We start from the raw sequence: 18,861 nt of genomic DNA on the forward strand, positions 1-18,861 counted from the left end.
GCCCAGTATCTAGAATTGATAGTATTTCTCCTGAATTTAAATAAAGTTTTTGTCAATAAAAAATAAAAATAAACAAGATCATATTTAGCTAAATAATATTTTATGCCATGTCTATACCCAACATATTTACTGGTCTTAAAACTCTTAACCCCTATGAAACACACATACTCAAAAGATAACCATGTACTCATGTGTGGTCACATATGTATATGTTTTCATATACATTTGCTATATATTTATAGATTGTATTTATATACAGTATCGTACGTAGTATTTGTTTGCAGTGAATTAAAAGTTTTTATATACAACAAATGCTAATGATTCCCAAATATGATCTTTTGGGAAACCAAATGCAAGTTAGAAATTCAGTGTCAAATCAAAACCAAGCTTATGCCAACATTGGGCTTTCTGCTGCATACTGCTCTCATTTCTTGTTCAATTTTTGGGGGAGGGGACATGTTGATTGATCTATATAATATCTGTCTGACGTCGTGTGATTCCTGATACGATTCCGGGACAAGAACACAGGAGCACTTTTGCGATCGTCCTGCCAACATCACGTGGCCTCAGTCTAATCGTGAAGAAACACCCGATAGTGCAAGTAAAGGTCCCTTTCACCCAATGAATGGCCTTGATCTTCACAAAAGGCGAGCCAGGGACACCAAGGAAAGACTTAGACCGTGCTCTGGAGTAACGGAGAAGAAAGAGAATTGCAGTTCTGTGTGATCCTGATTGGAACTGCATCCTGAGTCTGAATTTTTTTTCCCTTCCTGAAGATGTGAATGGAACACTTACAAAAGGTGGACGTCTCCAGGATGAATACAAAAGAATCCCTTGCTTCTAGGAAAGGCACGTGAAGTGATTTAGAGGCGAGGCATCAGGCCTGCAATATACCCTTACATGTTACTGATAAAGGCCCAGGCCCGTGTGTACACGGAGGGAGGAGAGAAAGAACGCATATACATGATGTAACATGTATTTCATACCAGGACTCCCCCTAGGGCGTGATTCAGAGGCCTTGGTCCTGTACCCGGCTTTGACATGAACTTGCTTTCGGTGCTGGGCTGTGGATTTGTTTCAATTTTGTGACCTAATTGCACATTCGAATGAGTTGTCTGCTGTCGTCCTGCAGCTAGAGACATGGCCCATCGCAGCGATAAAGCCTATTGGCCTCGGTGAATGAAAACACATTCACATCGGGCGTGGAGAGGAGCTGCGCGCCCTGCTGCCCTGGGAGGGAACCGCCAGCCAGCCTGCCCTCCGTGGGCATTTTCCGGGGTACACGCTCCTCCTCCTTCTGCTGCCTCACATGCGAGCGGGGCGGGGGGGTGGGAGAGGCTAGGCTCAGAAACACAGCCTTCCAGGGCGCAGTGGTACCTGTGTCTCCTCTAGCACCAGCGTTTGGAAATCCATTTGTCTGAGGATCTGAAATCATGCAAATAATGTGTTTAAGTCTTCTATGGTGTGCTCTTAAATAAGCAACCCCTTTCCAAATCGAGTTGCATGTTCACTCGCTGCCATAGAAGTGAAATGCCCACATGTATGTGCATGTGAGAAAGCGATGAGTCCAGCTGCCCAGGAAAATGGTTCTGCATGGAAGTCATTTGAGCTCTATCGCTTCACAGACGTGTAGGCCTGGCCGGGCAGGAAGCAATCTGAGTGCCCCTGGAAGTTTGCACAAGGAAAGGAAAACAACCACCAAAGCTTGAAGCAAGTTAATCATGAAATCAGCAGCCCTCCCGTTTTTGGGGGAAGCTAAGTTTGATTTAAAAAATTACAAAATTAGCCCGGCCGGAGTGGCTCAGTGGTTGAGCATGGACCTATGAACCAGGAGGTCACAGTGCCATTCCCAGTCAGGGCACATGCAGGGTTTCTAGCTTTATCCCCAGTAGGGGGCATGCAGGAGGCAGCCAGTCAATGATTCTTTCTCATCATTGATGTTTCTATCTCTCACTTCCTCTCCCTCCCTCTCTGAAATCAATAAAAATATATTAAAAAATTATGAAATTAGACTGATAAAATTGAAAGTGCATGGTATTTCCAGATAGAATTGGATGACAGAAATACACACTCCCAGTTGCAAAGGTGGTCCCTTAAACGTCTCCCCACCTCTAGACCCCTGTTCATGTGTACATCCAAGTTTTAACTGCCTAATACATGCAAGGCTCTGGGATGGATATACATAAAAATATTAATATATCTGCTCCCACTGATAAATGATTAACAGCAAAGGTGGATAATGATAAGTCACGAGTTACAAGTTTAGCAGGATGCCCCATGCAACTACTTTTACCTCATTTTCAGTTGAGGCACCACACCAAGGAAGCCACAAAGTCAAGTGGGAGCCAGCCCTGAATGGCTTCCGTGGAGGAAGCAAAGCCAATACAATTCAACATCTGCTCCGTCCAGAAAGATGGGGGCCAAATGACTGCAAGAGGTCCCTTCCCTTAGGGCTTACCCAGTCCCTTTGTCCCCGCTCCTACCCCGCAGCTCAGTCCCTGGAAGGGAAAGATCCCGTGGGTGATGTGTTGGGAGAGTTAGGGCAGCCTCCCGTGTAGATTGCACATGCCCACAATTCCACGAGACAGTAACTTCCAGTTCTAAACACCACGGCACCTTGAACTTACCTCTCTCAAAACATTGCAGGACGTTTAGTTACACATCAGTCTACTTCCTGCATAACTAGGGATCACACCCTTAAGACAAGGAGCCAGATATATTTTTATCTGTTTGTTTCTTGAGAACTCTAATCAGTGAGGCAGGAGGAAAATCAGAGATAACTGGAGTCCCAGACACCAATGGGAGATCAATTTTTTTAATATATATTTTTTATTGTTGATAGTATTACAGATATCTCCCATCTGCCCCCCATTTTCCTTCCTCCTCCCAGCCTCTGCGCCCTCCCCCCAGGTCTTCACTACCTGCCAGTATCCATGGGCTGTGCATATGAGGATATAAGTTCTTTGGTTTATCTCTTCTCACCCCCTCCCCCCCCCCCCAACCCCACATCGAGGTATGTTTTGAAAAGGGGAAAGCAGTCCATCGGTTAAATGCTGCTGATCGGTTAATGAAGATGAGGACCGATCATTGATCATTATTTTTAGAGTGTGGGGATTCCTAGTGAGTTAGGGAGGCAGTATTGTAGAGTGGTTAAGACTTGTTACTAGCGACATGCAGGTTGTTATGAGGGTAAGGTAAGCTGCTGAACATGTATGAAGTGCCTGGGACACAGTAAGTTTGTATTGGTGGGAGCCATTCTTAGTAATATCTTTACAGAAACAGTTTCAGCAGAGCGTAGAGAATAAACGCCTAGTTGGGAAAAGCTGAAGAGAGCTTTGTAGGAGAGGAAGGAGTGTGTGTATTCCTGGGAGGAGTATTACCATAAAGGGAAGTGGAGACCTGAGCTCGTAGCCGGAGGGCGATATTAAGCTGAGAGCATTTTTATTTTAAGAGGAGGGAAATAATAACAGCGTGTATGCTAATGGGAGTGCTTTCAGTAGAAAGAACATTTCTCAGTGCAGGAGAAAGCAGAATTACTCAGATGTCCTTAAGGAGAGAAAAAAAATTGTTTGAAACCATGGGAATTGGCGGAAGGGAGATAAAGGAGTTGTGAGTGGGAGCAAAGGGGTGGATAATGATGAACCGTGGGCTGGGTGGGTTAGAGGATCAGTGGTCACACACAGGAGTTGAGGGTAGGAGCCGTGGACTGCAGATCCAGGGGGTGTAAAGCCAGGCAGACATGTGAGTTTAGGCGGATCACTTCCTGTGTTTCTTTCCCCTCCCGTGTGCAGATGCCCTGTAATCGTCCCTACCATCGTCATCAGCTCTTCCCTGCATCGCAGCCACCTACACAGAACCTTCTCCAACACATAGATCAGGGTGATGGCTCCTTCCAGCTGCCCCGTGACACTGCTTCTTCATCACAATGCATTGCAGTAGCTGATTGATCCCTCAGACTCCTCCTAAGACAGTGGTCGGCAAACTCAATAGTCAGCAGAGCCAAATATCAACAGTACAACGATTGAAATTTCTTTTGAGAGCCGAAAACCAACTTCTGCGCATGGGCCACGAAGTTTCAATCGCACTGTACGTGCGTGCCCGCATGTGGTACCTTGTGGAAGAGCCACACTCAAGGGGCCAAAGAGCCGCATGTGGCTCGCGAGCCACAGTTTGCCGACCACTGTCCTAAGAGGCTCATAGAGACCTCAGGGCCAAATCTGTGTTTTTTAAAAACAAATATTTTTATTGATTTCAGAGAGGAAGGGAGAGGGAGGAAGAGATAGAAACCTCAGCGATGAGAGAGAATCACTGATCGGCTGCCTCCTGCACGCCCCACACTGGGGATGGAGCCTGCAACCCCAGGCAAACATGGAATTGAACCATGACCTCCTGGTTCATAGGTAGACAGTCAACCATTGAGCCACGCTGGCAGGGCCAGAGCTGTGTGTTTTGCACGGCTGAGTACCTGGCAGGAAGTGAGCATTCAGACAATGTTTTGGTCGTTGCATGAAAATACCTGTGAGGGAATCAATAAGCCAGTCCCTTGGTGTGGTAGGCGGAATAATGGCCCCCCAAAGATACCCGTATCCTGATTTCCCCAGCCAGTGGTTATGTTACCTTATTGGGCAAAAGGGACCGTGCAGCTCTGATTAAATTTGAGATGGTGAGATTGTCCTGAATTACCTGCGTGGGTTTGTCATCACAAATGTCCTCCTGAGAGGGAGGCCAGAGGAGCTGTGAGGAAGGAAGAAGAGAGGCTGGGGGGATGCCCTTGATAATGGAGGAAGAGGCCATGAGCCAAGACATGCAGGCCGCCTCCAGCGACCACAATCCCAAGGAGATGCCTGCTCCCTGGAGCCTCGAGAAGGAACACACGCCTTGATCTTAGCCAACTAAGTCTCACTCTGGACTTCCGGCTTGCAGAACGAAGATAATAACCCAACGTTGCCCTACGCCAATAAGCTTGAGGTAATTTGCTACAGCAACGGAGACGAATAGACACCACAATTACATTGAGTCTTCCCTTGGGTTGTAAACAGTACAATGTCAACTTCCACCAAGGGGCTGAAACCATCCCTCTTCCCAAGGGCCTAATTTCCACCTCTCTCCCCATAAACAGGAAGTTAGCTTTCCTCTGCTTCCTATCACCCATCAGGAACTCTTCAAGATCATGAGTGATGTGGGTTTCATTGTGATGATAGGTAACTGGGACACCTATTGTATGTCCTCCTGCCACGTGATGAGATATTAAGGAGAGCCCCAGCCTTAGAGACATGTCTCATGAAGCCACGGATGCCATCCCCATCCCAGCAATCCCTCCCATGATTCACTCGCACAAGCGGTTTGGCAGAGGATACGCAGGTGGAATCCCATCTGAGAAAAGACCGCCACCCAGCTAATAAGTCTTTGCACAGTCAGTTGTGAAAGTGCCTTCCGGTGACAAAATGCATTACACACACTAAGCCGTGTAAGCTTTCCGGACACCTCGGGAATTGTAAGCCAGTGGCTGTTTCATTTTTGACGCCGCTAAATGCATCCGCAGCTTGATGGCCCTCATAAGTAATCATCGGAATGGCCCATCAGAGGAAAATGCCAGAGAGATCCACCGAGGACACACCAACCCAATAACCGAAGGTGTCACCGTGTTAGGCGGCGCAAAAGTGAATCTGGCAGCAAGAATAATGAGAGGAGATGAGCCAGCCTCTGCAATCGTAGATTTCATGTATTAAAAACATCTTCATGAAGACTATTTCTGTGCACCTGTGGGTCCGCTGGGATAGAATTCATGTAAATTGCACCATGGGTCAGCCAAGGAGCTGGCTCTCCAAAGATCTTTCTCGATAATTGATGAGATGATAACATTTTGGAAATTGCAATACCACAAAGGCGGTTTTAATAATGACAGTAAAACAATAAAAAAGACTGTGTTGTGTAAGTCTAATGTGGAACCCAGCCTCAAATGAGTTTGCAATGGGAAACTTTTACTCTTGGCCACAAGATGGTGATATCACAAAGCAAATCCAAAGATACACCAAATTACATTCCAAATTATTTGGTCTTCACTTGTGCTTCTGGCCAAGCCGAGCCTTAAAATGTAACAATTCTCATCAGGCAGCGTGTTCCCCTGACTTGCATTTCAAGATCAGTTCCCCATTTGCATTGTGGGGTGTTTTTGCCCCTCGTGCCTGTTGCTGATTGGCTGGCTGTCTTGCAGAGGAGGTCAACTAAGTCAATTTTTCTTGAAAACTGTATGCGATGTGAGTAAAATAATGTTTCAGAAACTCAGAAGTAATATGCTTCCAGTTGCAGTCATTATTATGATGTATGTGTTGCTTGTTATTTAGCAGGAAAGATAATGTCCTTCACCTAGACCCACGGTGCCAATTAATGTCAGGGTCACAAAGGGAGCAGCGCTTGGGGGGAAACGAGCTCCATAACAACAAGCAGAAAGGGTATTATCATTCATGTGGTCGGGTCCTTTCGTTCCTCGCCATCCTGCTGTGCTGGTGAGCAGATAGCCTAGTCAGACTTCCCCTAAACCAGGGGTAGGCAGACTTTTTCTCTTGCAACTACTCTGCCATTGTAGCAAGAACAGCCCTAGAAAACAGCTAAGACTGTGTTCCAAATAGGTGTAGTTACAGAGGTTGATAGAATTCAATGATTAGGAATAAACTACCAAAGAAATGCAAGACCGCACACTGAAAACTACAAGACATCGCCGAAAGAAATAAACGAAAAGGTATCGCAGGTCCATGGAATAGAAAACAATATTGTTAAGATGACAACACTCCCCAAATTCATCAATAATCCAATGGAATACCTATTAAAATTCCAGCTAACGTTTTCCGGTAATACACAAGCTAATTCAAGCATTTATATGGAAACGCAAAGGACCAGAATAGCCAAATTAATCTTAAAAAGAACAATGTTGGAGGACCCACCATTCCTGACTCAAACTTACTACAAAGCAACAGCAGGACGTTCATTTTGCTTTTGAAATATCAAAGTGACCAATGAGTTTTATAGGTTCAAAGCATAATGAACGTTTAGGCAAAAAAACAAAACAAAACACAAAAAAACAAGGATTTTCATCATCAGAAATAATTTTATTATTTTAAAGCAGTTCCATGTAACTGGTAGCAAAATGTTACATAGACAATAAACAGAACCTGTTCCCTTAGGGTTACAAGGACTATTACTGGCTTTTTGTTTTATTTTCATGTGCAAGTGTATTTTAAAAAGGCAACCGTTTTGTTAAAAGGCTTTTATTAGCATGTTGTTATTCTTTAAATAACAGAAAGACTAATAAACTATCATTGTTACAGCAAGCTGTATGAATTGTGTTAAATAGTAAATTTGGATGAATATTCATAAATCAAAAATAATTATTGTAAAATTTATGAAATGGAGTTTTTAGTTTTATAAGAAATATAGTCATGTCTTAACTTAAAATCCTAGTCTTGACGGCTGTCATAATGCAGAAAGTCTTAACTTGAGATCCTGGGAGGAAATGGAAGATTCATAAAATCTTATATTTATTCCTAAAAATAACTGTAATGATGTAAAGAAATGGCAATTGAAAGAAACATCATACTGTTGATGTGCAACTATGAAATAGGGTCAGTAAATGCATCACTGTTCTCCAGCGCATATACTACTTTGATTCTGCCTTTAGTTTGAATAATGTGCATGGTAATGTGTGTTTGTCAACTATCTTTCCCATGTGCTTAGAACATATACATACCTATGCATACAGTCTTTGTTTTAAGGCATGCTTCCAGTTTTAAGTAACATGTTATAAATTCGACTTCTCTGTCTGATGAAAGAAAATTAAAGGTAGGCTTTCCCTGTTGTAGCGGAAATTCTTGGTGGTTTTATTATTCCAAAATGAGAGTAAGGTAAAGTACAAAACAAACAAACAAACAAACAAAACAAAAAAACACACAAATAGGCATTTCATTCTCTAAGCCAAAATATAGAGTGGCTATAATCTACGGTTTCACATTTTATGTTTTACATTTTTATTTCCATAGAATTATTTGGGGACTATTAGGTTTTCTTTCTCTCTGTTTTGTTTTAACCTTTCTATTTTCTTTTCAATTTCTCTGCTTCTCTATGAAAAAAAAAAAGATAAAATTTCCCTTTCTAAGTCTTATATGTCCTATTTTCTACTGAACTGAAACTCAATGTCAAATTCAGAAAAAAAGGAAAACTACAAAGTTGGAAGAAAAATAACTTTTTAAATTTACCGAAGTCTCTCTCTTCCTTCACACATTGCAACTAACGGGCAACTATACTCTGTGCTTTTCTTTCTTTTTCTGAAGGAGATTCAGAAATACAGACTAAAGGCCTTGGTGTCAACCAAAGCCAATTTATATTTGTAACTGTCAAATTCTACCTGATTTATGTGCCATTTAAATGGCAAAACTATGTTTATTATATGCTTTATCCTCCCAGTGTTAAACTATATTCTCATAGATAATTTTTCAAAATTAAATCCAAATCTTTAACATCAGTTTTTGGGTATGATTATTGTAATACTAAAGGCATAAAAGAGGACTTTGGATGCTTCAAATGTCCTTGTATTCCATAAGGAGTATAGTTTTGCTTCTTTGAATTTTAAATTACCTTTCTAATGAAATATTCTATGTAGATATATAAAAAATGTTGAAGCTCAATAGTCCAATGAAAATCACTGCCTATTTCAATTCCTGGATTAAATATAAATCAACAAATATGCTTTAAGTATTTTCTCAATGTTAGGCATTCTTTTAGGAGAACGATCGATATTTGCTTTTTAATACACACTCCTTGGCATACAATGAGGGTCAGACATAAAGTGAGCAAAAGTTTGAGCTTCTCAATATTTCTTTTTATTTGTTTTGGTTTCCTCAGTGTAATAAAACATGCTATGAGCATCTCAAGTCCCAAAATAAGATGGTATCCTATGAAAAGGCAACCAAAACAAGTAAAGGTGACTTAATATTCTAAAGTAAACTATGACTCCTACAAAAATGTCAGCCCACAAGTTTGTCTGTCATCCCTGTGTAGAGAAGATGATGAGTTCAATTTTGTAAAAGACCATTTTTAAAGAATATAATCTGATGCACCAAATAGAGCTGGATTTTTTTCATTGACTTCCAGAAAACCTTACAATTTGTAAAAATTGACTTCAGACAGTTCGGATTATTATCAAACAATGCAATGAGCAGATTTAAAATCGTGTGTTCTCATTTAGGTTTTTCAAAACCATTCCATGGATGTCTTTCCAATATTACTAGGAGAAATACCAATAAGCAGTAAGTTAAATTTCAAAATAACCTATATTTCTAAGAGAATAGATTTGTGTCAATAGGAGAGATTTGAAGATAGTCCAGTCTAGTTTATTTCATGCCCGCCATATTTTCCTCCTAAAATATAGAGTTCTTTCAAGCAAGCTCCTTGTCGGGGAAAAAAGAAGTTTGTTATTTTTCTGTTATCAAAGCTGAGTTTCCTCCCGAGAGTCTTGACCAGTGGTATTGCAGATGCTGTTGTTTTGACTGGGTTCGTTGTTGGGAAGGTACGACAGTGGATCTGGTCGGATTAAATATCTGATAAGAGAAAGCAAAGCAAATAACGGTAATAGTCAGTAAACACAGAAGTAGTTCACGCCGACCCCTGAGAGGACTACTTCCAATGTATTTGGCCAGTGTTTAGGTTATCTAAACTGTGTCTCTATTTAAACGTTGGCAGAAGGACTACCTGTTGAGATGGCCTGTAAAATTTTGCAGGGTTAGTAGTAAGTTTTTGTTTCATTACTATTTAATCTTATTCTTTTATTTAATTAAATTGAATGGGATTACATTGGTTAATAACAGTATGCAGGTTTCAGGTATACAATTCTATAATTCATCATCTGTATGTTGTATTGTGTACACACCACCCAAAATCCAGTCTTTTGTCATCGTATATTTGACCCCCTTACGCTCTTCTCCCTCTCCCCCATTCCCCTTCCCTCTGCTAAGAACCATACTATTGTCTGTGTCTATGAATTTGTTTGTTTTGTTTGTTCATTTGTCGCTTTTACGCCCCACGTATGAGTGAGAGCATATAGTTTTTGTCCTTTTCCGTATGACTTATTTCACTTAGCATATTCTCAGGATCCATCCATATTGTCACTTTAAATATCAATAGCATTGTAGGTTGATCAAGAAAGCTAATATGCACTCTGATTATTAATGCCATATCACCTAGTCACTTATTATTCTTTGAATCAAATGAATGTTGCCCCTTCATTTAAAATGGACTTTTGGGAGTGATTTTTTTTTAGAAAAACATAAAAGACGTGAGTATAACCTAATATCCCCCAAATTAACTGATGTAGCTACAAAAGTTCCTTCCCTAATAGTATCACTGTGAGTCTAATAAAACAAATTTCTAAAACGTGCCTTATGTACTATTTGTCATGGTAGACATTTTTTTCGTGATATTTATCATTGCTGTAGTTATACTAAAATTTAATTATCTCAATGTCACAAATATGGATCATTGTATGTGAATAATACACAGTTTCTGATGAATAAAATTACTACCTTACACCTTTTCCTAGTACGTGTATTGATCTACTTTACTTTGGCTGGTAGGAAATCTCAGGTCTTTGGAACTAGATAGTGTGAGATATTTCAGGTGTTCCTTTGAGCTGATCTCTTATTATTCTATTAGGGTCCCTAGGCCTGGCCGGCAATCAGGGCTGATTGGGGCCTCCTAGCTGCCAGCCGGGGCCTCCCTTCATTCTGCACCACCCCCTGGTGGTCAGTGCATGTCATAGAACTCCCGATCTCCTTGTCGAACTCCCGTGGGGACACTTTGCATATTAGCCTTTTATATGTATATGTTATATATAGAGAGATATATTTTCTCTTATTTCTCCGAATATATACTAGCTCACCAAATACGAATGCATGCTGCCATTTCCTTCTTTTATTCCTTTACAATTCTGTAGTGTGTGTGTTTTTTAAATAGTATTACACACAGAAATACAGAAAATGCAAAATGTGTTTCTTGAGCACAAAAATTAGATTGGACATTTATACCACAGGAATCATAGGGGCTATTCTGGTGGGGATCAAAATACAAAACAAAATAATAATTTGTGGTTTCTGAAAATAAATGCCTTGTGTGTGGGATGTAAGGTCAACTTACACAACGTCATTCAACTCTAGTCTGGTGTCCGGAGACGGGTTAATCAGGATGTATGACAGGGTGCTCTGGTGGTCATTCATTTCATCTGGAAGACAAATCAGTGCCAGGTTTGTTATGCTACTTACAGAACATCACAAGGATTCTTAGAGAGCATCTTATCTTCAAACCATAGAGCTGTCCAGGAGAACATGCTATAGTGTTGCCCACCGTAGGATGGTGTACAGAACTATTTCCAAATGATTGTCATTGGAAATGTTTGCTGGGCACTTCTTTTCCGTCCAATAGGTGGTACAACTAAACCATCTAATTCTGTTCAGAACAACCACAGTTATATTCTACCCTCGAAACGTTGACACTGAAATAGCTCGACAAGATGTCAACTTGATTGATTATGCTTTTATCATTGATAAAAAATGATTGTGGGTAGAGATGGCCAATCTCAGAAAGAAATATTCCTGTGGGAAATTCTGTGAAGAACCATCTAATGACATTGTGTTTATAAAGCACAACAGAAGCATATCTGGGAGGCTTGAAGGCCCTAACTATGTTTGACTCTGTCCCATGATGTGTCTGATAAAAGCCATCCTATCGGTTCTGCAGAATGCAAAGGATCCCATGGGGCAGAATTGAAGTGTAAGTTTCAAGGAAAGTGTACGACCAAGTTATTTGTTTTTCCTTGAAAACAATATGCAGGGTGCACCCCAAAAATGTATACACACTTTGAATACTTATTCATTCCAGTGGGTTAAATCTGAAAAGAAAGAAACTTTGATAGAGCTATCAGCTGTGAAGTGTGTATACAGTTTGGGGGGATACGGTGTATATGTTTTAAAGTCAAAGGCTGTGCCATTTTAATTTTGTCAATTTCATTGGAGGACATCCCCAGACTTCAAGTTCAGAGCACTGACTTGGATGATACAAAGACACCGACAAAGAAAATAGCCCTGGGACCTGAAGTTCTTAGCTGCCAAGGTTATAACACAATGTCACTGTAAACCCATGTGGACCCATACTTCAATGGCATTCATCCTCCAAGGGTAATGTTTATAGGCTTTGAGGCTGTTTTTTAAATCCCTGCTCTAGAGCCATCGGACCCTCCTAGACACTTCAGTCATAGACAAGTGTGGCTCCTGAAAGAGGTACTACAGTTTACAGTTTGACTCAAAATCTAAGAACATATTACAGACCCATAGAGACAGATCAATACTCGTGTAACTGCGCGCAATTAATGCAAATGACTTTTATAGGCCAATGTAGCTGGCCCCGTAATTTCCTGCACAGGGGAATACATGGTATGTTCATAAAAGGAGGGCGACCACTGTGTTTATCTAACTAAAATCCTGCCCCTGGAATAGAAAAGGTAATACTTTTAGTTATATTTCAAATTGATACACAGATGGGTCCTATTTTAAAAAATCTATACATGGAAGTCCTTATCTTATAGGGCATGTGACTGCAATATAACTGAATCCATCATAGTACGCCTGCAAAACTTTTACAATCCAGAGATCATCAAATTAAAAGTCAAATGAAGAGATATATTTGGTTGCATATATCGCCCAAGTAGATACAAAGCATTGTATTCTGCCACGGGGATAAGGTTGTCAGGCAAAATAGAGAGGGCCCCGTGAAATGTGCGTTTAAGATGAAAAAGCCAACACATTTTAGCATGAATAGGTCCCAAAGATTGCACGGGACATACTTGTCCTAAACAATTTTCTGCTGTTTATCTGAAATTCACATCTCACTGGGAACCCTATATTTTAATTTGCTAAACCTGTCAATCTTTCCGAGGGGAGGGTAGACGGCTGACTCTGGAGATGGAATTCCGGTGAATGTCTACAATGAGCCTACTCCAAATAAGGTACACCGCCAACTCTAAGGATATTGTACTGAAACGAGGTAACCGGGATCATCTGTCTATATAAAAAGCAATTTATGTGTGCTTGCTGAGAAGTTCTCCCCTGTGTGAATTCCCACAACTGCTGTACAAAGGAACAGAAATTAATAGTGCCTTCTGGAGACCGAAACATAACATAAAACATAATACTCTGAAATGCGGTAGGTCTCGTAGAATACCTCCTTCTCGTTTGTCTAGGTACGACTCCAATTCTTCCATAAACAGTGGCAGCGTTATTGAACTTTCTTAAATAAACAGCGTACAGTATCGAACAGTGGCATCCGGGGGGAAACAATCTCAACAAACAACTTCTCAGGCAACATCCACACCCCGCCTTTCTCCTTGCTTCTTAACAGGGTGTTGTACTCATTTTTGGTTCCGGGATGAAGTCAGAATCTACTGGGGACTTGGTTTGCCTGTTACAAATGTAAACACTGCCTAGACAACAGAGAGTGTTACAGCGTAGACAGAGCGAGTGTGTCAGTAATTTTTTGTTTCCTGCTCAGGTTTTGTTTATCATGCTGAAGGTTTTGCGTTTTCCATGGACTCCAGGAATTGGAGCAAACATTTTACTAAGGAGTTCAATTCAATGACTACATGTGGTTTATACGGAGGCCTGGGTAATGTCATGAAGAGACCACATCACTCCTAGTTTCTTTCCTCACCCACCCCTCACTGACTCCTCCTCAGGTTGAGGTTAATAGAAATTTTAAAAAGTAGCTGAGTTCAAAGCCATCTTCTCCCCATATTTCTATAGTCTAACACTTCCCCACTTTTTTTTTCCACATCATGGAACACATACTCGCATTAGGGTAAAGGACAAAACTGCTCATGGATGGACATAGCCATGCTGAGGGATGCCTCTGACCACCTCAGCACCCCCTGCATGTCTGAAGGCCCAAAGGCTCAGGATCCTGATAAAACATGTAACCAACTGATAGCACGCTATGGGACTAGGGAGCATCTTTTGGGTAATTCGGTTCTAGACACTCAGCCTCTCATTTTTTAAAAAAATGCTTCTTTCCTTAACATTCTAGAAATATGAGTGTTTCCCAGAGTTCTCTTGTCGTCTCTCATCTGGGGTTACTTCATCTATTCCCACGGCTCTAATCAAAATCTATATGCAGATGACTCTCAGGTCTGTGTAAGCATCTCATTTCTTTTTTCTTGTGCACCAGGCAGCAAATACCCAGCTTCTTACACAACAACGCCATTGGAATTCTTCCAGGCACTCAAATTAATGTATTCCCTTCACCCCAACACATATGTCTACTTTTTCTAAGTTCCCTAAGTGTCACCACCTCTTAGCTGTTCAAATGAGAGCCCTCAAAAGTCATCTTTTGACTCTTCCCTTTCTCTCTCCTTTCTGTGTCATGTCCAGTACGTCAGAATAATCTGCTCCTTCTGGAGTAGGCCACACCTACTCAGGAAAAGTCACATTCCGACTCGTGGTTGAATCAGTCATGATGCGATGTGAGTAAAGTATCTAGAACATCTTTTATTGGTGAAACTCTGCAAGACCCTGACGGCAGTGCAGAAAGCACATGTGGTCTAGTGCAGTGGTCGGCAAACTCATGAGTCCACAGAGCCAAATATCAACAGTACAACGACTGAAATTTCTTTGGAGAGCCACATTTTTTAAACTTAAACTTCTCCTAACGCCACTTCTTCAAAATAGACTTGCCCAGGCCGTGGTATTTTGTGGAAGAGCCACACTCAAGGGGCCCAAGAGCAGCATGTGGCTCGAGAGCCGCAGTTTGCCGACCACGGGTCTAGTGGAAACGCGCAAAGATGTTGAGTCCGAGTCATAAACTGAAGTGCTGATGCGCATGTACACTAGGCCAGGTGACCCACGGAAACCATTCCCAGTCCAGGCCCTGTTGTCCCACCTGTGAGAACCCCATTTGTTCACGCATTCAATGCGCAGTGACTGGGTTCCTGTGTATCAGGAAATGTGTAATTTGTTGGGGATACAACGGTGAACAGATGAGTAAAACATTCCCTTTTCCTCAAGGAAGGAAGGCAAACAGGCAACATACGAATTGTTTTAAAGCACACCTCCTCAAGGGAGATGTTATTGCTACCAAAGGTGCAAAATTTGTTTTTGAAGTGGGCCAAAAAAAACACCCTTTTATGTATAAAACACTGATAAATAGATTACTTAAATAGACATATGCTAGATCTAAGGCCGTGGTCGGCAAACTGTGGCTCGCGAGCCACATGCGGCTCTTTGGCCCCTTGAGTGTGGCTCTTCCACAAAATACCACGGCCTGGGCAAGTCTATGTTGAAGAAGTGGCATTAGAAGAAGTTTAAGTTTAAAAAATGTGTCTCTCCAAAGAAATGTCAATCGTTGTACTGTTGATATTTGGCTCTGTGGACTGATGAGTTTGCCGACCACTGGTCTAAGGTGTTAACTGATGCCAGTTGTGGGCTAAGCACACTATTGTTCATTATCCCATCTGCCCTATACTGGTACAACACACCTATGAGATAGGAGTTGCACTCCCCAAATGATAAAGAGGTTAAATAGTTCATTAATTCTCCCGGCTGACACTAGAATAGACGGTCCATAAAGGCAGAGGTCTTGTCTGAATAGGTCATTGTCCCATTCCCATGCCTGGAACAGCGCCTGGCACTCGGAGGATGGCCCAATGACATCTGTTGAGCAATGGGTGAATTTCTGAGAGTTAGAAATACAGGGAGCACCTGGCTCCCCTGATGTGATAGGTTCCAAATCCTGTTGTTATCATCTTTATGTGATTGGGCATGTACAGTGCATGGCTTTAAAATGAGTTGATGGATCTGTGGATAGATAGATGGATAGAATGAAAAGAGAAAGAAGGAAGAGAAGAGTAAAAAGGTAGACTGTATCCTTTCTTTCCTTCCTTTCTCTCTGTAAGAGTTAGGGTGAGAATTACATTAACAAATTGATACCAAAAAATTGTAGAGTATAACTACATGATAGAAGTGTTATTAGCAGAAACATCACATGTTCCCTGGTGAGTCTCCCATGCAGCTAGTCTGTGCCTTTCTGTGTCTCTCAGAGCCCAGCTGTGCTCTGCCTCACTGCCTCCAGCACCCGCGGGGGTTATGATGATGTTCATGAAACACAGCTGGACCTGGACAAACAGTCATTTACTAGAACTTTCCAAAAGAAGAGAATGTAGCTGGATCACAACTAACAATCGGACACATATATATAGGACTGTAGTTCTATGAGAAACACTGTCATACTTAATAAATTGGCAATGAGCTACTAATACTATTTTTAAATGAAAATCATTGTTCCCTTTCAGTGTGCTTCCCAATGCAAGACTCTGTTTGCTCATCTTAAAATGATGGGTCACGAATGAGTCCACATTTAAGTAGGAACAATATCATGCTGAATTCCAATTACACACAAAGTCCTGACTCCAACACATTCCAACTTTATGTCCTTGACCAAAGTCTTTGGCCTCTGAGCTTCACATTCTTGAAGGGCAAAATGAAAACCAATGGGTCAGGGTCAGAGGAGTAATGAAAAGTGTTCAAAAAGCACCTAACTTTGTTCCTGGCAAAGAGTGGGAACTCAGTCAATGTTTTTCCCTTTCTTCTTCAAAGAAACACAGCTACCCTCCTCTAAACTCTAACTGTATTGTTAAAAATCGCTCCCTATGGGCATTGCTTCAAGTTGAGACTTTCATAGTAAAGATGGGATGGGGCAAATACGGATTGCTTCCTGTTGATCCTTAACCTGCATGAGACTGCCGTTATCGGAGCTTCTGGTCTACCCTGGTCACATGTGCAACAAAACAGAACCTTTGGCATTTGGGTTTCCTCTAAGTTGACTGAATTTCTTTTCAAAATAACATTTATAGAGTAATAATGGATATAGTTTTAAATTATCTTTGCATTACTTATTTAGGCTGTGCCAAATGGCCTATATTGCAATCACAGATCAGCACAGAAGCCCACCGCTGAGACAGAGCTTCAGTGTGCGAGGTCAAGCACTATTTGAGCTTTACATTATAGGTTTTGAAGACATTTTATTTCTGGACAACAAAAACCTAAACAAATTTTGTAGGAACATTTGGTGTGTCTGTAGCTGGTACATTTAGTTACTTACCAAAGCCTCAAATTCAGTTTATTCCAGACTGTAGAATAAGAGATGGCATGTGTATGCACGTGTGTGTGTGTGTGTGTGTGTGTGTGTGTGTGTGTGTGTAAGACAGACACTGGAGCCAGACAGATCAGAACCTAAATCTCAGTCATGCTATTAACAAGCTAATTAGAAAGTTACTTGACTGAGCTTCCTTAGGTCTAAAATGGAAGAGTCTTTGTGAAAAATTAACATGAAGATAATCCATCTAATGTATTCATCACAGTGCTTATAGAGAACTAAGCAAATACTTAAAACTTTTAGCACTTTCACTTTATTATCATCATCATAACTTTCTGGATGCAAATCGAGACGTGTCACTAGTCCCGTCAACTTGACCTCTGAACCAAAAATGTGATTCTCGACTTACTAAAGGAGAACCAAGGCTACAACGACTAAGGGCCAGCAATCACAAGTCCATAGCATACAATATTTTGAGCGAGCATACCATATCCCACTGTAGAAAGACCCAAGTGTTTCATTCTATTTTTCACAAGTTCAGCAAGCTCTTGTCTCTCTGACCTCCTGTAGAGGTTCAGTCGCTGCTGCGTTATTTTCTCAGCTGTTTTACCAGAGTGTCTGGGACCTTTTCTGCTCAGCCTTCGGGCCCACTGCATGCTCTTTCTCCTCAGCAGGGGGTGGTCCGACTGGTCGCTGGACGTGGAGTTGCGGTGGTTGCCTCGGTGATGACCTTGGTCCTTGCAGTCTTTGGTGTCTTCCCATTCCTCCACACTGATTGATATTTGAGACTTGAAAGGAAATGGACATTGAGAATTAGACATTTTAGGGAATGATGTTAGCTTGGGGCTCTGTGACTATGCTTGCTCATGCCCAGGTATTATCATATAGCTCATAAGAGTTTTCACAGGAAGAGCAAAGTCATAGTCATTGATATTAACTTTCCGTTACTAAAAAAATACTATTAGAAAATATGTTCTCTTGGAATGAATTACAAACCAGATAAAAATATATTTACATCCTCCAATCCAAGTTTTTATGAAAGGATTTAATTTTTACCTATCAATTAAAGTCCATGTCGTGGATTTTTCTAAATCTACCACACATATTTCACATGAAATTTAAATAAAGATTATGAAAACTGTTTTGTTCTTGGAATGAATAATATTTTAACATTTATTAAGGTATTGCTCTTTCTAAAGATAGCATTGGAATGTACTTTATAAAATATGATTTTTTAAATTCCCTCATACAACCCAGAAGAAACCGAAAAGCACTTTTTAATTCGTGCGTTAATTATTCACCACATCCAATGTTTTCTGATTAAAATATTAAGAAATATTTCAGGAACTCTTTGAAGCATTCTAAGTGAAAACATTCTATAAATGTTAACATTTCACAATTGCAGTCTAGAATTACAAATACAACTGAAATCCGTATGAGGGGGAAAACAATGAACAAACTCATATAGTCCATTTTGATGGGCTCTTTCACAACTGCTTTGTTAAGTAAGAAGCTCTCCTTGGATGATAAGCCCTTAATAAACAAAAAATCCCTGCTTTCAAATGGTTGCGTTTCATCCCAGGAGGTCATGTGACATGCAACGCCCATCAAAGTGAAAGTCTTACTTTCTAAGAGCATGCGCCTGTGCAAGCCTACAGCTTCGGGCCTTTGCATCTGCAG

The 18,861-nt window shown here is 41.0% G+C and overlaps 1 protein-coding gene across 1 annotated transcript in view; it reads right to left on the minus strand.

Annotated features, from left to right (window-relative positions):
* Nucleotides 1–8,187: 8,187 nt before the first annotated feature.
* KCNT2 (potassium sodium-activated channel subfamily T member 2) overlaps nt 8,188–18,861 on the minus strand; it is a 136,099-nt gene continuing 125,425 nt past the window's right edge. The window contains exons 25-27 of the mRNA XM_079763649.1: nt 17,669–17,969; nt 11,182–11,266; nt 8,188–9,590 (exon numbers count right to left, since the gene is read on the minus strand). Coding sequence (XP_079619775.1) covers nt 9,479–9,590; nt 11,182–11,266; nt 17,669–17,969 — 498 coding nt within the window. The 3' untranslated portion in view covers nt 8,188–9,478. The remainder of the gene's footprint in view (nt 9,591–11,181; nt 11,267–17,668; nt 17,970–18,861) is intronic.

The sequence above is a fragment of the Cnephaeus nilssonii genome, assembly GCF_951640355.1.
Source record: "Cnephaeus nilssonii genome assembly, chromosome: 23".
Classification (NCBI taxonomy): domain Eukaryota; kingdom Metazoa; phylum Chordata; class Mammalia; order Chiroptera; family Vespertilionidae; genus Cnephaeus; species Cnephaeus nilssonii.